Below are 27204 nucleotides of genomic sequence, written 5' to 3'. Positions count from 1 at the left end.
ATGGTTGGGCTTTCTAACGGATGGTCATCACCTGGCACTTATATGGTGCAAATATTATTGATGTCCAAGTCAGTCATGGTTCTCACTCCAGAGTAGTATCCAGTGATTCCTTGCAGGAATGTTTGCATGAATGTATGCATGACAGATGAAAACATTGGGTTTGACTGCGATAACTCAGTTGAATACCTGCCCATACTCATGCAAGACACTTGAAAAATGGCCACTTGGGCAAAGTAGAGTATGGCCACTAATTATATTTCAGCATGATGTTGTACATGATTGAAGACAGAAAATTAGATTTTTTTTCTGAAGCTTTTAGAAGATTTTTTCCCTTTATAAATCTAATTCCATGGAGTCTTATGATATGAGCTCGTATTCATGATTTCTTACACATTGAGTTACCAAGCTCAGTTGTTGTGAGGGAGTGTGTGGTTTAAAAAAAATTAAATTGTGAGCCAGTGATCCTCACTCCCCATTATGCATCACTTGATGTTAAGTTACAGAATGACATTAGCTCTCGAGGAAGGTGTCTGAGCGCAGCACCCGATTACTTGACTGCCAATGCATAACTCATTCACTATAGGATAAACACTCCCCAGCTCCCCTTGTAACATGGAAATTCACGTGAGGAAAATTATCAAACATTTGTGAACTGCACCATACCAACACAGCACCTTGGAGCAGTAACGCAATTTGTCACTTACAAGTTTTGAAATTTATAATAGTGACTCACTCTGTTCTCCTTCGGACGCGTGGATGTTTTCTCTTCTGTCTTTTTATGCTTGGAAGATGAAGAATTGGTTTTGCTGCTATTACTGCTACTACTGTTCTGCTTTGTGTTACTACTATTATTGCTCTTCGAGGTGGAGGTTTGATTGGCAGTTCTCCTGCGGCTTTGATGTTTGTGCTCGGTCTTAGGTGTTTTTTGTGCAGCACTTGCAGATGGAGAAGATAGAGGCACCTTTTCTCTTTCACCAGTTGGTTTTGAAGAGCTGTGAAAAAAAGAGGAATGGAAACTCCATTTTTTTCAAGAAGAGAATTACAGCATGTTCCCTATCTTGCTGTTCATAAAACGATATTGAATCAGTTTTACTCCTTAAAACACAGATGCTAAGTTACTCAATTTCACGATCCCATCCCATCAACCCTGGAGTACTAAAACTCTGGAGATCACCAATGGTTGGCTACCTGCCTGAGTCACACTGCTCCCAAGGGCTTCCCCCATCAGTTTCTCTAATCATCAGCATCTGCATTTTAATCAGGTGGTGTGTTCTAAAGTGCCACGTGCTGCCCCTATCTCCCCGCTTGACCACAAAGATCTTACAGTCAACACTGTTACATTCAATGTCATTTATTTCAGAGTCTAATTTCAAATAGAGCTAGTGAGTGGAGTGAAATGTTGACTGTACAGCCTGATAACTGCCTTCACGGTCAGGCCAGTGCGAGAGACATGTTACTGCATTAAAATATGCGACTGGTTAAAATTAAAAAGGTGAGTTGAGAAACTAATTGGGGAGCTCTGATGCTCCTGAAAGTTTCAAGATAGGTGGGCAGTCCTTTCATACAGTTATTACCGCTGGCAATGATGATTAGTCTGCTGCATTGGATTTCAGTCCAGATTATTTTGGTCGGGTGGGATCCTGATGTATATGACTCCATGTGATATCAAGAAATAGCTGAGTGCACTGGATACAGCAAAGGCTATCGGCCCTGACAACATCCCGGCTGTAGTGCTGAAGACTTGTGCTCCAGAACTAGCTGCGCTTCTTGCCAAGCTGTTTCCAGTACAGCTACAACACTGGCATCTACACGACAATGTAGAAAATTGCCCAGGTACGTCCTGTCCACAAAAAGCAGGACAAATCCAATCCGGCCAATTACCGCCCCATCAGCCTACTCTCAATCATCAGCAAAGTGATGGAAGGTGTCGTCGACAGTGCTATCAAGCGGCACTTACTCACCAATAACCTGTTCACCAATGCTCAGTTTGGATTCCGCCAGGACCACTCGGCTCCAGACCTCATTACAGCCTTGGTCCAAACATGGACAAAAGAGCTGAATTCCAGAGGTGAGGTGAGAGTGACTGCCCTTGACATCAAGGCAGCATTTGACAGAGTGTGGCACCAAGGAGCCCAAGTAAAATTGAAGTCAATGGGAATCAGGGGGAAAACTCTCCAGTGGCTGGAGTCATACCTAGCACAAAGGAAGATGGTAGTGGTTGTTGGAGGCCAATCATCTCAGCCCCAGGGCATTGCTGCAGGAGTTCCTCAGGGCAGTGTCCGAAGCCCAACCACCTTCAGCTGCTTCATCAATGACCTTCCCTCCATCACAAGGTCAGAAATGGGGATGTGCGCTGACGATTGCACAGTGTTCAGTTCCATTCGCAACGCTCAAATAATGAAGCAGTCCGAGCCCGCATGCAGCAAGACCTGGACAATATCCAGGCTTGGGCTCGTAAGTGGCAAGTAATATTCGCACCAGACAAGTGCCAGGCAATGACCATCTCCAACAAGAGAGAGTCTAACCACCTCCCCTTGACATTCAATGGCATTACCATCGCCGAATCCCCCACCATCAACATCCTGGGGGTCACCATTGACCAGAAACTTAACTGGACCAACCATATAAATACTGTGGCTACAAGAGTTGGTCAGAGGCTGGGTATTCTGCAGCGAGTGACTCACCTCCTGACTCTCCAAAGCCTTTCCACCAGCTACAAGGCACAAGTCAGGAGTGTGATGGAATACTGAGTGCAGCTCTAACAACACTCAAGAAGCTCGACACCATCCAGGACAAAGCAGCCCACTTGTTTGGCACCCCATCCACCACCCTAAACATTCACTCCCTTCACCACAGGCGCAGCGGCTGCAGTGTGTACCATCCACAGGATGCACTGCAGCAACTCGTCAATGCTTTTTCGACAGCACCTCCCAAACCCGCGACCTCTACCACCTAGAAGGACAAGAGCAGCAGACACATGGGAACAACACCACCTGCACGTTCCCCTCCAAGTCACACACCATCCCGACTTGGAAATATATCGCCGTTCCTTCATCGTCGCTGGGTCAAAATCCTGGAACTCCCTTCTTAACAGCACTGTGGGAGAACCTTCACCACATGGACTGCAGCGGTTCAAGAAGGAGGCTCACCACCACCTTCTCAAGGGCAATTAGGGATGGGCAATAAATGCCGGCCTCACCAGCGACGCCCACATCCCATGAACGAATAAAAAAAAATGACTTGAGCTTCCCCATACAACTCCATTCTAATACTATACATACTGGTTGGCCCATGCTAATTTCAAGTTATGCAGTGAAAAAAAACCAGAGTACTCGTACATAAAATCTGCACAATCATCTGCCAGTGCACTTCTATGGGAAATATAATCTGAGCAATTTCTGTGACACCGCACTGAGCCACGCTAAGCAGGATGATGCAGATTTGTTCTTGGTGTGTGGTGAGTCCATCAATCTCATTCATGATTGAAGTGGGAGTGATACTGTTAGCGTAAAATTTGGGCTGTTGGGTTAAAGGCAAAGATGAAGTGACTATTGTGTGCATGGCGGCGGTCATTACCCTAAAACCACACCGAAATGCGCTTTGTGCAGACCAGACTAACCCTAAGCAAAAGCTTAAACATAACATATGACTACTAAACAAAATGGACTCTACTAAACAAAATGGATTCTGTGACTGTGGGAAAGACAGTTAAAAGTGCTGAGTTTGTATATTCCAAAACTGACTTACAGTCTGGGAATACAAAAGACATTTCACAACGAACTGATAAAAACTACAGAACCAGGCTGAATAGACAAAGACCATACTGTCTTAAGGTGATAACAGTTGTTTTAATATGATTGGAGGTCCGCGGTTGCTGTGCGGGCTTAATTGGCTAATGCATACACTAATAAAGACTAATGATGTAATAGCTACTGAAAATCTGTATTTCAAAGGTATAAAAAAGCATGACAACCATTTTGAAGTTGAGGAGGTAGTTGCGAACGCTGCGGAGCGTCCAGTTCTTCTCCCAAAGTACTTTGTCCAATAAACTGCATGTTGAATCTTTAAGTCTGACTCCGAGTGGTGATTTTCCCACAACAATACAATGGATCTCAGCATCCTAGAGAAGCAAGTGGGGGGTGGGGGGGAAAAAAAGGAGAGGGAGATGGAGAAAAGAAAAAAAACAGTAGGGGGGCAAAAAAAAAGCAAACTCCCGCTCCTGACCGCTATCTCACTGAAAGTATAGGTGTAAGATGGCGGTGTGAAAACGGAATCATGATCTGCTCCAATGGTTCCTTTGATCAAACACAAGGTCTAGCCTCCCATGAAGAGGAGTCAGTTGGGTGAGGTAGTAGAGGACTACGGCTGCCTCCGGAATTGTACCTCACCATTAGTTGCTATGTTCAGCTGAGGACAAATTGGAGAAAACTAGAAAGGAAAAAAACGTCAAAAAATTTGTAATGACGGAAAAGGTCAATTTATGAATTTATCTAAAATAGAATCAATACTTCACCAACAGACAGGTTTTAATTTTTTTTTAACTTGTTAAATCATTTGATTGCTTCATTAGAGGAATATACTCACTCTTTACTGCTGGATGGTTTGTGGTTAGAATTAGTCCTCTCTTCTGCTTTAGGCTTCTTGTTTTCACAACTTTCATTTTCCCCATCGTTCTGAATAAACATTGAAAATAATTGCTATCAAAATCTCCAAAACTTCCTTCAGTTGCAGCTTTGCGCTGATTAACTCCACTATCAATACACTCCAACTGTGAGGTCACTTAGTACATCACACATCTACTCAGGTTCAACACCATCGGGACTGTGAAAATACAGGGAACAAGGAGAGATTACACTTGATACTTTTGATATTTTAAATTCAAAATATTCTTTGATTTGAAATAGCTTTCATTTCAACAAATTGTTGCAAATCTGGTAGTAGTTATTGTCAGTTGCACAAACATATTAAGACAGGAAAGGAGGTTCAAATGAGACCTTGGAACCACTGTGTTGCAACTCTTTTGTAATAACTTCAAAAGTGTCTGGAAGAAAATTGCATGATTTATTCAATCAACAGATTTTGCTCACAAGAGAATAGTTTTGAAGAAAGTTTGAAAGGAAAAGCATTGAAAAGGTTGATGACTGCAGCAATTATGAGGAACTGCTTTAAGACAATCTAATAGGCTGATAAAGAACCTTCAAAATTCAGCTAATTGATCAGAATAGCAAGTTTTTTCTGTCCCCTCCACCCCAAAAGTACATCTTCCCAGCTAAGGAACAGAAACTGCAGCTGCAAACAAACTAACTTTCAATATTCAGAGAATACCAGCAGGGCTGAACTGATAAGTTTCTGAGCAGTGCAAAAACAATCAGGCAGTAATAGTAGGGGATTTCAACTACCTTAATATTAACCAGGATACAAACAGTGTGAAAGGTATAGAGGGCACAAAATTCTTAAAATGCATTCAAGAGAACTCTTTTAGCCAGTACATAGCAAGCCCAACAAAAAGGCAGGGGGGGGGGGGAAAGAGGAGGGCAGTTCTGGATTTAGTTTTAGGGAATGAAGCTGGGCAGGTGGAAGGAGTATCAGTGGGATAACATTTTGGTGGTAGTGATCATAATTCAATTAGATTTAGCATAGTTATGGAAAAGGACGACGATAGAACAGGAGTTAAAGTTCTCAATTGGGGAAAGGCTAATTTTACTAAGCTGAAAAGTGATTTAGCAAAAGTGGACTGGAAGCAGCTACTTGAAGGTAAATCAATGTCAGAGCAGTGGGAGGCATTCAAGGGGGAGATTCAAGGGGTTCAGAGTAAACATATTCCCACACATTTGGGACTGCCAATTCTAGAGCCCCCTGGATGTCAAGAAGCATACAGGGTAAGATAAGGCAAAAAAGGAAAGCTTGTCAGACACCGAGAACTCAATACCACAGAAAGCCTACATGAGTATAGAAAGTGCAGGGGTGAAATTAAAAAAGAAATTTGGAAAGCAAAGAGAGGGCATGAAAAAAATATTGGCAAGTAAAATTAAGGAAAACCCAAACATGTTTTATAAAACATGAAGAGCAAGAGGATATCTAAGGAAAGAGTAAGGCCGATTAGAGACCAAAAAGGTAACCCATGTGTCGAGGCGGAAGATGGTCCTTAATGAATACTTTGCGTCTGTTTTCACAAAAGAGAGGGAAGATGCAGACATTGTAGTTAAGGAGGAGGAGTATGAAATATTGGATAGGATGAACATAGCGAGAGGGGAAATATTAAGGGGATTAGCATCTTTGAAAGTAGATAAATCACCAGGCTGTTAAAAGGGAGAAAATAGCGGAGGCTCTGACAATCGTTTTTGATCCTCACTGGATACAGGTGTAGTGCCGGAGGATTGGAGAATTCCTAACGTTGTATAATTGTTTAAAAAGGGAGCGAGGAATAGACCAAGACAGGCCAGACAGTCTAACCTCGGTGGTGGGCAAATTATTGGAATCAATTCTGAGGGACAGGATAAACCATCACTTGGAAAGGCACAGAGTAATCAAGGACAGTCAGCATGGATTTGTTAAAGGAAGGTCATGTCTGGCTAACTTGACTGAATTTTTTGAGGAGCTAACAAGGAGGGTCGATGAGGGTAGTGAGTTTGATGTAATCTACATGGCTTTTGACAAGGTCCCACATGGCAGACTGGTCAAAAAAGTACAAGCCCATGGGACCCAAGGGAAAGTGGCAAGTTGGATCCAAAATTGACTCAGTGGCAGGAAGCAAGGGGTAATGGTTGACGGGTATTTTTGCGACTGGAAGGCTATTTATAGTGAGGTTCTGCAGGGCTCAGTACTAGATCTTCTGTGGTATATATTAATGTAAGGAATCTTACAACACCAGGTTATAGTCCAACAAATTTATTTTAAAATCACAAGCTTTTGGAGATTATCCCCTTCGTCAGATGAAGATTATCCCCTTCATCTGACGAAGGGGATAATCTCCGAAAGCTTGTGATTTTAAAATAAATTTGTTGGACTATGACCTGGTGTTGTAAGATTCCTTACATTTGTCCACCCCAGTCCATCACCGGCATCTCCACATCATGTATATATTAATGATTTGGACATAAATGTTGGGGGCATGGTTAAGAAGTTTGCAGATCATAGAATCATAGAAGTTACAACATGGAAACAGGCCCTTCGGCCCAACATGTCCATGTCGCCCAGTTTATACCACTAAGCTAGTCCCAATTTCCTGCACTTGGCCCATTTCCCTCTATACCCATCTTACCCATGTAACTGTCCAAATGCTTTTTAAAAGACAAAATTGTACCCTCCTCTACTACTGCCTCTGGCAGCTCGTTCCAGACACTCACCACCCTTTGAGTGAAAAAATTGCCCCTCTGGACCCTTTTGTATCTCTCCCCTCTCACCTTAAATCTATGTCCCCTCGTTATAGACTCCCCTACCTTTGGGAAAAGATTTTGACTCTCTACCTTATCTATGCCCCTCATTATTTTATAGACTTCTATAAGATCACCCCTAAACCTCCTACTCTCCAGGGAAAAAAGTCCCAGTCTGTCTAACCTCTCCCCATAAGTCAAACCATCAAGTCCCGGTAGCATCCTAGTAAATCTTTTCTGCACTCTTTCTAGTTTAATAATATCCTTTCTATAATAGGGTGACCAGAACTGTACACAGTATTCCAAGTGTGGCCTTACTAATGTCTTGTACAACTTCAACAAGACATCCCAACTCCTGTATTCAATGTTCTGACCAATGAAACCAAGCATGCCGAAAGCCTTCTTCACCACCCTATCCACCTGTGACTCCACTTTCAAGGAGCTATGAACCTGTACTCCTAGATCTCTTTGTTCCATAACTCTCCCCAACGCCCTACCATTAACGGAGTAGGTCCTGGCCCGATTCGATCTACCAAAATGCATCACCTCACATTTATCTAAATTAAACTCCATCTGCCATTCATCGGCCCACTGGCCCAATTTATCAAGATCCCGTTGCAATCCTAGATAACCTTCTTCACTGTCCACAATGCCACCAATCTTGGTGTCATCTGCAAACTTACTAACCATGCCTCCTAAATTCTCATCCAAATCATTAATATAAATAACAAATAACAGCGGACCCAGCACCGATCCCTGAGGCACACCGCTGGACACAGGCATCCAGTTTGAAAAACAACCCTCTACAACCACCCTCTGTCTTCTGTCGTCAAGCCAATTTTGTATCCAATTGGCTACCTCACCTTGGATCCCATGAGATTTAACCTTATGTAACAACCTACCATGCGGTACCTTGTCAAAGGCTTTGCTAAAGTCCATGTAGACCACGTCCACTGCACAGCCCTCATCTATCTTCTTGGTTACCCCTTCAAAAAACTCAATCAAATTCGTGAGACATGATTTTCCTCTCACAAAACCATGCTGACTGTTCCTAATCAGTCCCTGCCTCTCCAAATGCCTGTAGATCCTGTCTCTCAGAATACCCTCTAACAACTTACCCACCACAGATGTCTGTAGTTCCCAGGCTTTTCCCTGCCGCCCTTCTTAAACAAAGGCACAACATTTGCTACCCTCCAATCTTCAGGCACCTCACCTGTAGCGGTGGATGATTCAAATATCTCTGCTAGGGGACCCGCAATTTCCTCCCTAACCTCCCATAACGTCCTGGGATACATTTCATCAGGTCCCGGAGATTTATCTACCTTGATGCGCGTTAAAACTTCCAGCACCTCCCTCTCTGTAATATGTACACTCCTCAAGACATCACTATTTATTTCCCCAAGTTCCCTAACATCCATGCCTTTCTCAACCGTAAATACCGATGTGAAATATTCATTCAGGATCTCACCCATCTCTTGTGGTTCCGCACATAGATGACCTTGTTGATCCTTAAGAGGCCCTACTCTCTCCCTAGTTACTCTTTTGCCCTTTATGTATTTGTAGAAGCTCTTTGGATTCTCCTTTGCCTTATCTGCCAAAGCAATCTCATGTCCCCTTTTTGCCCTCCTGATTTCTCTCTTAACTCTACTCCGGCAATCTCTATACTCTTCAAGGGATCCACTTGATCCCAGCTGCCTATGCATGTCAGATGATACAAAAATTGCCGTGTGGTTGATAGTAAGGAGGAAAGTTGTATAATGCAGGAAGATATCAATGGACTGGTCAGGTGGGCAGAAAAGTGGCAAATGGAATTCAATCCGGAGAAGTGTGAAGTAATGCATTTGGGGAAGGCAAACAAGGCAAGGGAATACACAATAAATAGGAGGATACTGAGAAGTGTAGAGAAAGTGAAGGACCTTGGAGTGCATGTTCATAGATCCCTGAAGGTAGCAAGACAGGTAGATAAGGTTAAGAAGGCACATGGAATACTTTCCTTTATTAGCCGAGGCACAGAATATAAGAGCAGGGAGGTTATGCTAGAACTGTATAAAACACTAGTTAGGCCACAGCTTGAGTACTGTGTACAGTTCTGGTCACCACATGATAGGAAGGATGTAATTGCATTAGTGAGGGTACAGAAGAGATTTATGAGGATATTGCCAGGACTGGGGAATTTTAACTATGAGGAAAGATTAGAAAGGCTGGGGTTGTTTTCTTTGGAACAAAGGAGACTGAGGGGAGATTTAATTGAGGTGTACAAAATTATGAGGGGCCTAAATCGAGTGGACAGGAAGGACCTATTGCCCTTAGCAGAGAGGTCAATAATCAGGGGGCAAAGATTTAAAGTAATTGGTAGAAGGATTAGAGGGCAGCTGAGGAAGAATTTTTTCACCCAGAGGGTGGTAGGGGTCTGGAACTCACAAGTGGTAGAGGCAAAAACCCTCAATTCATTTAAAAAGTACCTGGGATATACAGCTGAAGTGCCATAACCTACAAGGCAACAGACCAAATGCTGGAACATGGGATTCGGCTGGGTGGCTCATTTTCGGCCAGCACAGACACGATAGGCCGAGTGGCCTCCTTCAGTGCCGTAAATTTTCTATGATTCTATAAATTGAGTAATACCATGGCACATAATAAACCAGTACGACAGGCAAGAGATTTACATTCCAGGCAATTTCTTTTTAACATAAATCTCCTCAGCGTGAACTCTGCTTTGATACTGCAGGTCTGAAAAAGGTTTTTGAACAAGTATACATCTAAAGTTCAAACAAACCTGTGGAACCTATCAGAGATAGTATAACATGGCTACAACAATTTATGGTAACATAGGGACCTGTTACTCTACAGGTATAATATCTACATAAATAATACATTTCCACATAGGGCACACCCATGTGGCCTGAAGAGCAAAGAGATGGCATCAGACTCCAAGTTCCATTGCCTCTTTTTGTTGCTCTGGGCAAGCATAAAATCCTCAAAATTCTCCACTGAAGTTTGGTTGCACAGCAAGTTTCATTGTGATGATGTAATGCTAGATTCTTTGCTATGGATGACATTCTAAATTCCCATATTGCATAAGATATTACTTTAGCAGCTTGCATTTATATAGCAGCATTAATATAGTAAAACATCCCAAGGCACTTAACAGGAGTGTTATCAAACAAAATTTGACACTGAGCCACATAAGGAGATACTAGGACGGGTGACCAAAAGCTCGGTGAAAGAGGTAGGTTTTAAGGAGCGTCTTAAAAGGAGAAGAGGTGGAGCCGAAGATGTTTAGGGAGGGAATTCCAAAGCTTAGGGCCTAGTCAGTTGAAGGCTTGGCCGTCAATGGTGGAGCAAAAATCAGGGATGCACAAGAGGCCAGAATTGGAGGAACGCAGAGATCTCAGACTGTTGTACGGCTGGAGGAGGTTACAGAGATAGGGAGAGACAAGGCCATGCAGGATTTTGTAATCAAGGATGAGAATTTTAAAAATCGAGGCGTTCCTGGACCGGGAGCCAATGTTGGTCAGCGAGCACAGGAGTAATGGTGAACGGGACTTGGTGCGAGTTAGGATACAGGCAGCTTAGTTCTGGATGATCTCAAGTTTACGAAGGGTGCAAGGTGGGAGGCGGGCCAGGAAAGCATTGGAATAGTCGAGTCCAGAGGTAACAATGACATGGACAAGGGTTTCAGCAGATGAGCTGAGGCAGAGGCGGAGATGGGCGACGTTACAGAGGTGGAAGTTGGTGGTCTTCATGATGGAGCGGATATGTGGTCAGAAGTTCATCTCAGGTTCAAATAGAACACCAAAGTTGCAAACGGTCTGGTTCACCTTCAGGCAGTGGCCAGGGAGAGGAATGGAGTCGGTGGCAATATAGAACAGAGTTTGTGGCAGGGACCGAAGATAATGGCTTCGGTCTTCCCAATATTTAGTTGGAGGAAATTTATGCTCATCCAATACTGGATGCCGGACATGCAGTGTGACAAATCGGAGCCAGTGGAGGGATCGAGAGGTGGTGGTGAAGTAGAGCTGAGTGTCGTCAGCGTACATGTGGAACCGAGATTTGTGTTTTCAGATGATGTTGCAAGTTGCAGCATGTAGATGAGAAATAGAAGGGGGCCAAGAATAGAACCTTGGGGTACTCCAGAGATAATGGTGCGAGACAACAGTACTCTAATCTGGTAGTTCTGTTCCTAGAAAGCTCAGCCACTGGCAAGAGTCAGTACTAGTGCTATTATTTACAATGGCTGGATGTCAAAGGGTGGATTTTCTATTGTTCAAAACTGAAAAGGAATTAGAAACAAAGGTTTGGACATTTAGAAGACATGGGGAGGAAGATAAAAAAAATAGAAGAAGTGTGCAAGAAAGAAAATTACAAGTCAACAATTGAGGAGCTCAAAAGAAAAAAACTCCCAAAAGTCAGCAGTTAAGATAATTACAAGAAAATCTTTGAGTTGACGATCCTTGAACCTTCCAAAGGTGTTAAAATCAGCCCAAACAGTCTAAGTTTCTTTTTAATATCGCTACTTTTCATTACGAATTTATTTCTTCTCCTGGCCAAATTTAACTTCAGCATCTCAGTATAAACTTATTCCATGCTTCTGCTAATTGCTGCTCTGAACCTGCCATAAATACCCTAGTTTTCTTCACACATTGCTCAGCCAGTGCAAGGTTAATAACATTTTTGACTTCCTAAAAAAAAAACTGGGTGAGTAAAGAGAAAGTGGAGGAGAGAATTAACCCCATCTCAATTCCTTTGAGAGGGGGAAGGCTACAATACATTTAAAAAAAAGTCATGTGGAAGCCAATGCTACAGTTGAAAGCGCTTCAAGAAACTGAGGACTATTTATACTCCTAAAACAGTCAGTCATTCAGCACATCTCTAAACTGCCTCCTTTACTGTAGAAAAAATGAAATGTAGTATGAAGCAAAAATGCAGTTTTTCTCTCACCTTGTGTTTTCGCTTGCCTTTGTTCGACTTTTTTTCAGTAGGCTGCTTCGGAGTGTCTCGCACGCGCCTATCCAAAGAGATCTCCTTATCCACTTTGGGTTGCTCTGTTTCCTTACGAGGTGATTCAGGTTTCCTAGATAACAGACTTAAGTCAATTCTAACAATGAGTGAAGTAATGTTGCGATATTTGTCATCAACATCACTCAGTGGTGAAAGAAGTTCTTTCTCTTCCATAGGAGAGAAAAGCCTTTGCTGGAAAAAGTTGTCTTCCCCATCTATGGAGGATTTATGGACAGGAGTCCTATTATTCTCTGAGTACTTTGGAGTTTGGGAAGCAGGAGGGAGAGTTTCACTTTGCTCAGAATCGGAGGAAGATGAGTCCGTTTCAACATACTCCCTCGATTTCTGGGGTGTTTTGTGTTTTCTTTTTTCAATAGTTGTCCTGGTTGAGGACTTAGATTCTCTCTTTGTGCTGGGCTTTCTAGAACCCTTTGTAGCAGCTTTGTGACGATTTGCAGGAATAGGAGTCGCTCTGTCAGAAGTGGGCTCGCTTTCAACTTTTAGCCCTCCTCTTGGTTCCTCAGTTACAGTTGGTCTCTCTGCTTTCTTGGGCTGTTTTTTACCAACTGTCTTCCTCTGTGCATTACCATCACTTTGTGCTGGTGACTTCTGACGACCTCTAGTTTCTGACCCTTTCTGTGCATTCCTTGAATCCCTTCCAGGAGTGGCTGTGGTTACATCCTTGGATCCACCTGGATCTTCGTAAGTGGCACTCTGGTCTCGACTCTCCTTCTTGTAACTATGACTCTGTGATGATTGAATGTGACTGTCCACAGAAGAAGCTGGTGAAACTTTGTGAGAATTCACCTTGTTCAGCCAATTGTCTAATTGCCACTTACTTGAAGGTGGTGGTTCAGGCTGGAACAAAAAAACCCAAAATTTTGAACTGATGTTCATAGATTTGCTTCAAACACTGGGAATTAAAAAAAATATATTTTTAAAAACATGTTCAAGTGAAAAAAGGTCTCAAAAGGTTTATTCTGAACCCAAACACACTATTTCACTTGAGTGACAGATCACTGCTTGTGCTTTTCTTTGGACCTTTTGCCACTCAAACATTTTTCTTGGATCGAATAAAGATAATAAAGCACTACTAGGTGGAGATAATAGAAATACACAGAGTTGGAATGCTTTAGGAACATAGGAACAGGAGTAGGCCATTCAGCCTCTCGAGCCCATTCAACGAGATCATGGCTGATCTGTATTCTAACTCCATCCACCCACCTTGGCTCCATATCCCTTAATACCCATGGCTAACAAAAATCTATCTTTCAAAGTAATCCTTATACAAAATGAAGCCATTCATGTCCATAGAGCTAAAAGAGGGCACATCGCAAAACAAAACCATATTGGCTAATTGGCCACGTACAAAGACAATTTAGACTAAAGTAGAAATATATATATTTTTTTACACATAAGCTTACGGTAAACAACTCTCGAACAGGGATAGGTATCAAATGCAGCTGTAGGCAAGGAAAGCTGTTATTACAGCAGCCAAAAAGGGCAGTGCAAAAGAGAACAGTCGATAGATGTGTCGTAATAGCAAAGTATTTTTCAGCTATGTTAGAAATCAGAGGGCCATTAAGAACTACATATGACCAATGAAGGATTCCACTGGGCAGATTGAGGTGGAGTCCTAGGATATGAGGCGCTAAATGGCTATTCGGCATCGGTCTTCACTACTGATGATGATGTTAGGTTACCAGTAATAGAACATAGGGTTGATGCTACACTTCAAACTTAAGTAGAATGTGTGATCTCAAAATGGGACTAGTCTGACTGACCATGATGGCATTCACCCTTAGGGTGCGTGAAGAAATGCGAGCTGTGCTGTGAGCTAGTGGCTCATATATATATATATATATATATATAAAAAATAGTTCACTGGGGACTGGGATTGTTTATTACCAACATTTATAAAGGGCAGTAAGTCAGAACTAGGAAACATTGGTGCATTAGTTTGACTTTGGTTATTGGCAAGTTGGGAGAAGAGAGATGCACTGTAAAGAAAAGTTGTGATTAAGGAATCTCAGCATGACATCTCGAAAAGTAGGTCCTGTCTTATCAACTTAACAGATTTTCTTGAGGAAGTTACAAAGTTGGTGGAAGTTGGAAGCCTAGTTCACATTGTGTATCTAGACTTTCAAGCCTTAGACAAAATACTACACAAAACGCTACGAAGCAAGTTTTGTGGGATTGGTGGGAAATTCTAGGGTTGGATCAGGAACTGGTTACATTGCCATGGACAGAAAGTAGTTAATAATGGTTGTGATTCTAAGTGGGGGCTCATCACAGTTTTGCCCATTCACTTAATCTCTTAATATCTCTAATTTTATGCTTCCATCGACACTGCTTACAACGTTGCTTATCTTTGTGGCATCGACAAACTTGGATACGTGGTTCTCTATCCCCTCATACAAGTCGTTACTAAATACAGTGAATAGTTGAGGCCACAACACAGATCCCTGTGGGACACCACTAGTCACATCCTGTCAATTTGAGTACCTGCCCATTATCCTTACTCTGTCTCCTGCCGCTCAGCCAATTTCCTAACCAGGTCAATAATTTGCCCTCAGTTCCATGAGCTTCAAGTTTAGTTAACAGTCTCTTATGAGGGACTTCACTGAATGCTTTCTGGAAGTCCATATAAACAACATCCATAGACATTCCCTTGTCCACTACTTTAGTCACCTCTTCAAACAATTCAATCAGGTCTGTTAGGTGTGACCTACCCGTTACAAATCCATGCTGGCTCTCTCTGATCAGCTGAAAATTTTCAAGGTGTTCAGTCACTCTATCCTTAATTATAGACTCTAGTAATTTCCCAACAGATGTTAGGCTAACTGGTCCATAATTCCCTGATTTACCCCTCTCACCTTTCTTAAATAGCAGAATGACATGTGCAATTTTCCAATCTAAAGGAACAGTTCCTCAATCGAGCGAACTTTGGAAGATTATAGTTAGGGCTTCTCATCTACTTCCTTTAAAACGCTGGAATGGAAACCATCTGGGTCTGGGGATTTACCACTCTTTAGTACCATTATTTTCTTCATTACTGTTAATTTACTTACGTTAATTATGGTGAGTCCCCGTCCCTGATGCAAAATTAGTTTCCTTGGGGTGTCTATCCTCTTCCTCTATTGTAAACTCTGACGCAAAGTAATTATTTAACAAGTCCATTTCCTGATTTTCATTTGCAATATTGCCATTATCAGTTTTTAAGGGGCCCACATTGCTCGACCACCCTCTTTTTCCTGATATAATTGCAACAATTTTGTGTTGATTTTGATATCCTTTGCAAATTTCTTTTCATACTCCCTTTCTGTAGCTCTTAATATCTGTTTTGTCACCCTTTGCTGTTCTTTGTATCTCTCCCAGTCGCCAGGATCTGTGCTATTTTTTGCATTTTAGTATGGTATTTCTTTTATTTTTATGTTGTCCCTTATCTCTTATCATCCATGGCTGTTTTTTTGGCAAGTAGAGCTCGTGCCCCTCAGGGGTATGAACTGGTTCTGTATCACGTTAAATTCTTTTCTGAACACCTCCCACTGATCTTATGTCCTTTTACCGATTAACAGATTTGCCTAGTTTACTGTGGACCACTCTTTGTCTCATCCCGTTGAAGTCGGCTTTACCTAAATTTAGAATTTTAGTAGTTGATAAGGGTTTCTCCCTTTCAAACAAGACATTGAACTTGATCATGTCATGATCGCTATCAGATAAATGTTCACGCACCGTTAGGCTGTTAACTAAATTTGGCTCATTACTCATTATTAAATCTAATATGGCCAGTCCTCTTGTAGGTTCTAGGACATTGTTGCACAAAGCTGTCCTGAACACACAAGAAATTCATTACCTTTCTGACATGAGCTCGTCTGCTTATCCCAATCAATATGAAAGTTAAAATCCCCGATAAAAACCACCCTGCCTTTGCTACATGCTTGTCTAATCTCTGCATTTAAACATTCTACCACTTCATAGCTGCTACCAGGGACCCATACACAACTCCAACTACAGTCTTCAATTCTTTTCTATTTCTTAATTCTACCCATTAAGTCTCCACTGCCTGTTTACCTCTCGGTATATCCTCTCTGATCATTGAAGCAATTTCATCCTTAATCACGAAGGATGCTCCTCCCCGTCTACCAGTTTCCCTATCCTTTATGTAGACCTTATAACCTGGTATATTCAGTTCCCAGTCCTGACCATTTTTTCTTTTTTATTCGTTCATGAAATGTGGGAATCGCAGGCGAGGCCGGCATTTATTACCCATCCCTAATTGCCCTCGAGAAGGTGGTGGTGAGCCACCTTCTTGAACCGCTGCAGTCCGTGTGGTGAAGGTTCTCCCACAGTGCTGTTAGGAAGGGAGTTCCAGGATTTTGACCCAGCGACGATGAAGGAACGACAATATATTTCCAAGTCGGGATGGTGTGTGACTTGGAGGGGAATGTGCAGGCGGTGTTGTTCCCATGTACCTCCTGCTCTTGTCCTTCTAGGTGGTAGAGGTCGTGGGTTTGGGAGGTCCTGTTGAAGAAGCCTTGGCGAGTTGCTGCAGTGCATCCTGTGGATGGTACACACTGCAGCCACTGTGCGCCGGTGGTGAAGGGAGTGAATGTTTAGGGTGGTGGATGGGGTGTCGACGACACCTTCCATCACTTTGCTGATGATTGAGTGTAGACTGATGGGGCGGTAATTGGCCGGATTGGATTTGTCCTGCTTTTTGTGGACAGGACACACCTGGGCAATTTTCCACATTGTTGGGTAGATGCCAGTGTTGTAACTGTACTGGAACAGTTTGGCTAGAGGCACGGCTAGTTCTGGAGCACAAGTCTCCAGCACAACAGCCGGGATGTTGTCGGGGCCCTTGGACTTTGTTGTATCCAGTGCACTCAGCCGTTTCTTGATATCACGTGGAGTGAATTGAATTGGCTGAAGACTGGCTTCTGTGATGGTGGGGATATCGGGAGGAGGTCGAGATGGATCATCTACTCAGCACTTCTGGCTGAAGATGGTTGCAAATGCTTTAGCCTTGTCTTTTCCACTCACGTGCTGGACTCTGCCATCATTGAGGATTGTAAACAATTTTACAACACCAAGTTATAGTCCAGCAATTTTATTTTAAATTCACAAGCTTTCGGAGGCTACCTCCTTCGTCAGGTGAACGATGTGAAAATGAAATCCTCGAGATGAAATCGCATTTATAATTCACAGAACAATGCTTGGTGATTACAGACAGTTTTTTCAACTGCCCGTTGCCAAGGCAATCAGTGTGCAGACAGACAGGTGTTACCTGCCAGGTCTCACGGAATATACAAGTCACCAAAAAAAAAACAACAAACAAAAAAAGAGATAGAGAGGTAGAAACATAGAAAAGACAGCAACTGACCCGTTATATTAAAAACAGATAACATTTGTTCGCTGGTGGGGTAACGTGTAGCGTGACATGAACCCAAGATCCCGGTTGAGGCCGTCCTCATGGGTGCGGAACTTGGCTATCAATTTCTGCTCGACGATTTTGCGTTGTCGTGTGTCTCGAAGGCCGCCTTGGAGTACGCTTACCCGAAGGTCGGTGGATGAATGTCCATGACTGCTGAAGTGTTCCCCGACTGGGAGGGAACCCTCCTGTTTGGCGATTGTTGCGCGGTGTCCGTTCATCCGTTGTCGCAGCGTCTGCATGGTCTCGATGACGGCATCGCTGCGACAGCATCAATACTCAACACCAACAACAGCCAATCTCCGGAAGCCATCCTACAACTCATCCGCTTCATCCTGGATCACAACTTCTTCACCTTCGATAACCAGTTCTTTACCCAAACACACGGAACAGCCATGGGGACCAAATTCGCACCCCAATACGCCAACATTTTCATGCACAAGTTCGAGCAGGACTTCTTCACTGCACAAGACCTCCAACCAACACTATACACCAGATACATCGACGACATTTTCTTTCTATGGACCCACGGCAAGGAATCACTAAAGAGACTACACGATAACATCAACAAGTTCCACCCCACCATCAAGCTCACCATGGACTACTCCTCAGAATCAGTTTCTTTCTTGGACACACGAATCTCCATCAAAGACGGGCACCTCAGCACCTCACTCTACCGCAAGCCCACGGACAACCTCACGATGCTCCACTTTTCCAGCTTCCACCCTAACCACGTCAAAGAGGCCATCCCCTATGGACAGGCCCTGCGAATACACAGGGTCTGCTCAGACGAGGAGGAACGCGATGGACACCTACAGACGCTGAAAGACGCCCTAGTAAGAACGGGATATGACGCTCGACTCATCGATCGACAGTTCCGACGGGCCACAGCAAAAAATCGCATAGACTTCCTCAGGAGACTAACACGGGACGCAACCAACAGAGTACCCTTTGTCGTCCAGTACTTCCCCGGAGCGGAGAAACTACGCCATGTTCTCCGCAGCCTTCAACATGTCATCAATGAGGACAAACACCTCGCTATGGCCATCCCCACACCTCCACTACTCGCCTTTAAACAGCCACCCAACCTCAAACAGACCATCGTTCGCAGCAAATTACCTAGCTTTCAAGAGAACAGCATCCACGACACCACACAACCCTGCCACGGTAACCTCTGCAAGACATGCCAGATCATCGACACAGATACCACCATCACACGAGAGGACACCACCCACCAGGTGCATGGTTCATACTCCTGCGACTCGGCCAACGTTGTCTACCTCATACGTTGCAGGAAAGGATGCCCCAGAGCATGGTACATTGGCGAGACCATGCAGACGCTGCGACAACGGATGAACGGACACCGCGCAACAATCGCCAAACAGGAGGGTTCCCTCCCAGTCGGGGAACACTTCAGCAGTCATGGACATTCATCCACCGACCTTCGGGTAAGCGTACTCCAAGGCGGCCTTCGAGACACACGACAACGCAAAATCGTCCAGCAGAAATTGATAGCCAAGTTCCGCACCCATGAGGACGGCCTCAACCGGGATCTTGGGTTCATGTCACGCTACACGTTACCCCACCAGCGAACAAATGTTATCTGTTTTTAATATAACGGGTCAGTTGCTGTCTTTTCTATGTTTCTACCTCTCTATCTCTGTTTTTTTTTGTTTGTTGTTTTTTTTTGGTGATTTGTATATTCCGTGAGACCTGGCAGGTAACACCTGTCTGTCTGCACACTGATTGCCTTGGCAACGGGCAGTTGAAAAAACTGTCTGTAATCACCAAGCATTGTTCTGTGAATTATAAATGCGATTTCATCTCGAGGATTTCATTTTCACGTCGTTCACCTGACGAAGGAGGTAGCCTCCAAAAGCTCGTGAATTTAAAATAAAATTGCTGGACTATAACTTGGTGTTGTAAAATTGTTTACAATTGTCAACCCCAGTCCATCACCGGCATCTCCACATCATCATTGAGGATGGGGATGTTTACACAGCCTCCTCCTCCCGTTAGTTGTTTAACTGTCCACCACCATTCACGAATGGATGTGGCAGGACTGCAGATCTTTGATCTGATCTGTTGGTTGTGGAATTTTGCAGCCATATAAAAAGCAAGAGTGAAAAGACAGAAATGAACAAGAAGGATGGCACAACAAGACACAGAAGTTGATATTCTTAACACAAAATAGCAAAATAATACTTTTTAAATGCTACGTATTGAAGGGAAAATTTCAGATCACCTCCGAAGTGATTGAAGCTTTTGGTTACTTTAGGTGAGAAATGCTTCTTTTAGACCAACCAGGCACAGTGAAAGCATTCAAGGGACTGCATTTACCAATTACTCAGCCATATGACAACAACCTGCATTTATATAGCAACTTTAATCTCGCAAAACATCCAAAGGCGCTTCACAGGAGCGTTATCAAACTAAATTTGACACCGAGCCAGAGATTTTAGGACAGGTGACTAAAAGCTTGGTCAAAAAGGTAGGTTTTAAGGAGCAACTTGAAGAGGAGAGAGGGGAGTGAGGCAGAGAGGTTTAGGGAGGGAATTCAAGAGCTTAGGGCCTAGGTAGCTGAAGGTTGAAGAACATTTATCACTTCTGCGCACTTAACACTTCCATTATGAACCTTCAAGATCAGTTAGCCAAATTAAAAATGCATCATTGTCGCAGGCCTGTGCACAAGCAGCTTTACCCCAGACTTACCTTGCACAGTTTTTGTGTACTTTAAACTTATGCATATAATTGGAATAAAGACAGAAAATGCTGGAAACGCTCAGGTCAGGCAGCATCTGTGGAGGGGAAGGTAGGGTTAATATTTCAGGTCGATGACCTTTTGTCAGAATCAGGAGCTGTTGCAGCTTAAAGGATGAATAGAGCTAGAAACCTGAAACATAAACCCTACATTCCGCTCTCCACAGATGCTGCCTGACCAGCTCAGTGTTTCCAGCATTTTCTGTGTTTATTGTAGATATCTAGCATCTATAGTATTTTGCTTTTGGTTCGTATAACTGGACTCTGACTTACACCTACTGAAATACAAACCATGCCAACAGAAAGCGTTTTTGCAATAAGTGACCATCTCATGAATTCTATTGTTTTTCAACTAAAAAAATCACTCACTAATTAACAGATAAACACCTCATTACTGACAAGGGGTGATGGCCAGCAATCGAATACCAGTCCTCTCCCTCTCCAAATTAAACTACAGGATTGACCTATTTGAAGTAAAACGAGGGATGGGTGTTTAGGAAGATGGTGGGCAACGTTTAACAATTGGAGGTAGGTATGTCGAGTTCAGCAACAGCAATGCGGGTTGCTGGGCTTTGGCAGCATGGCGTGTTGGTACTAGGGTATGGCATTACTGTTGGGAAAGCTGGAGTTTACAGTTTTGGGATGGAAGAAGAGTGGAATATAGAGCTTATTTTACGGAGTGATTTCTGGGGTCTGGCAGCACTGAAAGCGAGTCCCACGATTTGGCAGCACTGTTTGGGAGAATGGTGTGTCCTAGGGTCTGTAAACACTGGGGCAGGTGGTCTTAGGTTCTGGTGAGTGTTGTGTGGTCTGGCTGCACTGGAAAGAGGCTTTTGGGTGTAATAGCATTGGCAGGGGGGGGGCGGGGGGTGCAGGGAGGAGATGCTTTGTTGGGAAACATCAATGCCTTTCAGTATTCGGGGGAGAGGGCCCTTGAATTTGGCAGTCTTGGAGGGCGAGGTGAAACAAGCGACAGTGCTGATAGCACTGGGTAAGGAAGTTAGGGGGCAGTGAGATGGTCACAGAAGTCTGTCAACACTGAGGGAAGGGGGCTGGGCATAGTAAGTAGCACTGAGGCAGGGTGTGCCCAAGTTCATGTGGTTCGGCCCCGCCTGACCATGAGGCATCCCCCCTTCCCTTGAATTCACAACCATTAGTCCTGGGTTCTAAATGCAAAATCCACTGTTAATATATTTGCTGACTATGCCAACATACATCCAGCAAATACAGTATTTAGAGCACCGTTTGCGTTTAAAGCTAGCTTCATACTGGGAGTAAGGTATGCAGCCACAAACAATCAGGCAGTGTGATAGGCAAGTACTTTGGTAGGGTTGTGGGAATAGAGGAGGAAACGTTGATATCTGGGAGCAGATCTCAACATGTCACACTGTCCTCTCTCAAACATCTACACATTACTGTCAGTCGTAAAAATTCTGCAACTTACTCCAGAAACAATATCTGCGTTCAATTGAAAAGAAAGATTCTTATCTATACATGGACCCAAAATTTGAAGAATAAATTAACTGTTTCAGCTTAAGTATAAACAAAAAGAACAGCTGCTGTTGCTCTGCCTCTCTCCATTTGGCTTTCTTGGAGGTAAAATTCAATCAGTTTAATTCAGCTGTGGATAGTAAGCAAAACATTATCTTAAGAAAATAAAATGAAAATTGTTGTGCACTGCATTTTGCAATCATTTGGATAAAAGAAATTCAGAAATCTGGTCACAGGTCAAACAGCCTTTCACTTGCAGTGAGAAAAACCTACTGATGTTAGGTAGAAAATGGTGAAAACGGCATCCGCTCAATCTGTGGCATCTTCCTAAAGCTGAAGGAGGGATAACTCATTCAGATTAAAACTTCATGCCAGTGGCGTTTGAGAGGGGCTGAAGTAAACTACTCAAACGCATCACGACAACTTTATATCAAATTTTAAATTGTTTTTCCATATTACTTTGAAACCTTATTTTGAACATTAGAAATGTCAATTACTGAGGAAAAACAGATGGAAGGGTCCTGAAATGTTTTTGAGCAATTTATTTGGTACACTTAACTAGTCTTCTGCTCTCACAAATATGATAGAAGCACAATTAATAAATTTGCACATACCCCAGGAGGAAGATGGTTTGAAGTGGAATAATTCTGCAAAACCATGAACTGCAAGAACTTTGAATACATTTATAAATTGTTTGATGTAACTTCATAAATTAGGACATTTCACTATGAAGTAGTATGACCATTTTAAATGTATTAATTGTGGACCTCCAGTGACACTGCTCACCAAGTTGGATTATATGCTGTTGTCTAACAGTTTTCCTCACTTTTGATTTGTACATTCCCCATTGCTGTTATGATTGCTGCGGTTTTACTATGAGTCAATGAACTAAGTGCGATGGGGAAAGTGTGACAGGAAGACAGTTACAGGAAGTGTGCACAACATGCAACACTCCTAATATAATTGAGATGCCCCAATACCTAAATTACAGTATTTGAACATTTTGCAAGATATATGATACCAGTCACTGGTATACTCTTCCATTATACAGACAGGTTTCTTCACTATGCTTTCAAACATCAAACCCTTAGCATACCTCAGGAGATATACATGATGGTTCATTCGCCTCACTGTCACTGGAGCTGCTCTCACTTTCAGAGTCTGATCCAGAACTACTTTCAGACCCACTGTGGCTGCTGGAGTCAGCCCTAGGAGGTTCCATACACTCATTGTTTTGCTGGGAAGGCTCAGAACTACTGAAAGTAACAGAAATATTTGGTAAGTTCTAGCAACTAGTCAAATAAGAAATAAACACAGTATAAATATATAAAGATATTAAATATAATTTTTCTTTTTTAAAAAATAAAAATGTGAAGTTGAAGTAGTCATCTATACTTGAGTGGACACGAGCTAGTTAAGCTTTGTTTTAAGTGAATAGATATTTTCTATCTATACCAAATATCAATTCTGTTAACCGAATAGGTAAAATCACCCCATTAAACACGTTACCAGGTTTATAGCTCTAATGACAAGTAACTTCTGCATGTGTTGCACGCCATTTTTTGTTTTACAATCTAGTTCACAAAAAAATCTTCCAATTTCGAAAGGACCAGAAATTATGCATCAAGTTATTCTTAATGTTCTGGTAAGTGAATAAAATGCTGCGAAAACAAGTTATTCACTGAACAGTAATTCACCGGCGATATAAAAAGTATTCTGGAAACACATTTTATAATTCCATGCAACTGCCAGTCTAAATGTGTTAACATGTTGCTGGTCTTAACTATAGATAGTGGTGAATGCCTCAAGGATTTTAATTTATTTGGTGCAGGCTAATGTCCACAATTCTTTGTACCAAGTTCCTGATGCAGTGTCATTAAGTCAACGAGTAGATGACCTGCATTTTTCCTGGTCAAAAAAATGGTAACGATGTATTGTGAGGAGGCATGGATGAAGAATGGTCTTTTTAGATTACATGCAGACAAGTACTACTTACCCTTCAGGAGTAGCCCTTGCAGGTGGTTTAGCCAAGTCCTAGAAATAAAGAAAAATACAAAAGATACTCATAAAATTAGGATACATCAATACATAAATTAGGATTTGCCAATTTCTTTCACACATTCAAAAAAACTCTTTTGGAAGATGTGACATGTCAATTCTTCTCAGTTCAAATATTTTTAAATGTAGGAAGACTTGTGTTTTTGCTATGTAGATTCAATTAAAGTTGAATCCCCCTACCCAAACAACATGCAACTTCTGTGCAAGAGTGATATAATCAGCAAAGTATCCTAAAAGATGTTATTGAACATGTATTAAACCACTGAGCAAGCAGATTGGGGCTGATGTATTAAAATACAAAAGCAAGGTTGAAAAACCCACATGACAAAGCAACGTTTTGTTTGGCAGGGGGAGAAATCTGTTTCTAGCTGTACTAATAGGTTTAGGTCCAAATGTAAAACCATCAGTATTAGTACAGTTTTGATTTTTTTTCTCTCCATTATTAGCCCTGTGCTTCTGATGTGACTTTGTAGGAGGGCGATGAATGATAGATTCCACTTGCAAACACAACATCAGCTTGTTTCTTGTTTTGGCAAGCTGCAAATAAGTCAACCGGTCAACTTATAAATCCTGTAATACCAATGCCTTTCTTTTTCCATTTCCAGTCCTTTGATGCTCCTTTCTTTGCCATCTGCTGCATGTGATCCTTTATGTATAGTTGTAGTTCTTACTTCCATTAACTCTACCTATACACCATTGATAAATGTAAACCTTTTTAGCCAATTAAATACCTCAAGTTTTTGGTGAGTGAAAAGATCAGTTAGGGAAGTTTAACAAAAAAAACTTAGTCCACTCTTCAAGAGTTGAGCAACTTATTCATATTTTTCCAGCACATTAACAGTCTGATGCAAGCAAGTTTATCAATTGCAAATTAGTTTTTATATAATTAAGCAATTTCAGTTTTCATACACAGAAAGCAAATGCTGGAGTGAAGGCAAACCTGGTCTGCATCGCTGTCTTCACTGCTGCTAAGTTTGAGGTCATCTTCCAACATTCTACACAAAAGGAAACAGAATTACCATCATCACCACTATAAGAAGCAAGTCTGGTTGATAGGAAGTGATCTGCATCAACAGATAGTGAAATGTTCAGCTGTACTTTCAAACCTGCAAAAGGATAGAAAGCTCCAATTTCAGTGGAACCCTCTCCAGACATCTAATGTAGTGGAACACAAGAGAAGACAAAATGGAAGCGTGTGATAAAATTTACAAAATGAGGTCAATGTATCAATCAGGAGTGCAAAATCACAAATTGGTTAAATTCCCATTCACAAGGAAAATAAAAGCCATGTGAAATATTTGGGTCTGCATTTCACTGAAAAAAGGAGAAAGACAGGCTCTATTTAAAAACCCTTTTTATTGAAACTTCATCAAGTAAACAGGATGATTTCTGTTATAGTTGTGAGACAAGTATCAGATCATCATATTTTTAGAGCATGGAAAATGTTCAGCAATTGTTTAAATGGAAAATTATTGAATACTTCAGAGGGAGTACAAGTCAGTAATCTAAATCAAGGTATAGTTGAATTAATTAACCTCTTACAGTTTATAAATCACCTGAACATAAGAAATAGAAGGCGGCCATATGGCCCCTCGAGCCTGCTCTGCCATTCAATAAAGTCACGGCTGATCTTCGACGTCAACTCCACATTCCCGACCGATCCCCATATCCCTTCATTCCCTCAGTCCAAAAATCTATCGATCTCAGCCCTGAATATACTCAACGACTGAGCATCCACAGCCCTCTGGAGTAGAGAATTCCAAAGATTCATTATCCTGAGTGAAGAAATATTTCCTCATCTCGGTTCTAAATGGCCAACCCCTTATCCCAAGACTCTGCCCCCTAGTTCCAGACTCTCCAGCCAGAGAAACAGCCTCTCATCATCTATCCTATCAAGCCCTCTCAGAACCTTGTGTGTTTCAATAACCTCTCATTCTTCTAAATTACAGAGTATAGGCCCATTCCACTCAATCCTTCCTCAGGACAATCCTCTCATCCCAGGAATTAATCTAGTGAACCTTCGTTGCACCCCCTCTAATGCAAGTATATCCTTCCTTAGATAAGGAGACCAAAACTGTACACAGTACTCCAGGTGTGGTCTCACCAAAGCCCTGCACAATTGCAGCAAGACTTCCTTGCTCTTTATACTCCAACCCGCTTGCAATAAAAGGCCAACATACCATTTGCCTTCCTTATTGCTTGCTGTACCTGCACATCAACTTTGTGTTTTATGTACAAGGACATAAAAATCCCTCTGAAGACCAGCATTTAATAGTTTTTCACCATTAAAAAAAATATTCTGCTTTTCTATTCTTCCTACTAAAGTGAATAACCTCACATTTCTCCACATTATACTCTGCCACCTTCTTGGCCACTTAACCTGTCTATATCCCTTTGCAGACTCTGTCCTCCTCACAGCTTCCTTTCCCACCTCGCTTTGTATCATCAGCGACCTTGGATACATTACACTCGGTCCCTTCATCTAAGTCATTCAAAGATTTTAAGTAGCTGAGGCTCCAGCACTGATCCTTGCGGCACCCCACTAGTAGCATGCCAACCTGAAAATGACCCCTTTATTCCTACTCTGTTTTCTATCTGTTAACCAATCCGCTATCCATGCTTATATATTACCCCCAATGCCATGAGCCATTATCATGCCTAACAACCTTTTATGTGGTACCTTATCAAATGCCTTTTGAAAATTCAAATATACTACATCCACTAGTTCCCTTTTAACTACCCTGTCAATTACATCCTCAAAAAACTCTAATAGGTTCGTCAAACACAATTTCCCTTTCATAAAACCATGTTGACTCCAATCATATTATGATTTTCTAAATGCCTTGTTACCATGTCCTTAATAATAGATTCCAGCATTTCCCGATGACTGATGTCAGGCTAACTGGTCTGTAGTTCCCTGTTTTCTCTCTCCGTCCTTTCTTGAATGATGGTGTTACATTTGCTACCCTCCAATCCACCGAGAACGATACAGAATCTAGGTAATTTTGGAAAATCACAACCAATGCGTTCACCATCTCTGCAGCCACCTCTTTTAGAACCCTAAGAGGTAGGCCATCAGGTCCAGGG

General features: G+C 42.3%; 1 protein-coding gene across 7 annotated transcripts in view; it reads right to left on the bottom strand.

The window, feature by feature from the left end:
• aff4 (AF4/FMR2 family, member 4) overlaps nt 1–27204 on the bottom strand; it is a 128513-nt gene that overhangs the window by 19964 nt on the left and 81345 nt on the right. For 4 of the 7 annotated variants that reach the window (XM_067996112.1, XM_067996111.1, XM_067996113.1 and 1 more), the window contains 6 exons: nt 25058–25112; nt 24056–24093; nt 23156–23315; nt 12315–13232; nt 4585–4673; nt 734–992 (listed from right to left, as the gene is read on the bottom strand). In XM_067996112.1, the coding sequence (XP_067852213.1) occupies nt 734–992; nt 4585–4673; nt 12315–13232; nt 23156–23315; nt 24056–24093; nt 25058–25112 (1519 nt within the window). The remainder of the gene's footprint in view (nt 1–733; nt 993–4584; nt 4674–12314; nt 13233–23155; nt 23316–24055; nt 24094–25057; nt 25113–27204) is intronic. The other 3 variants (XM_067996115.1, XM_067996116.1, XM_067996117.1) reach the window with 3 other exon arrangements.

Source organism: Heptranchias perlo, chromosome 14 (genome assembly GCF_035084215.1).
Source record: "Heptranchias perlo isolate sHepPer1 chromosome 14, sHepPer1.hap1, whole genome shotgun sequence".
In the NCBI taxonomy this organism is placed as follows: Eukaryota; Metazoa; Chordata; class Chondrichthyes; order Hexanchiformes; family Hexanchidae; genus Heptranchias; species Heptranchias perlo.
This window is presented reverse-complemented; position numbering and strand designations above follow the sequence as displayed.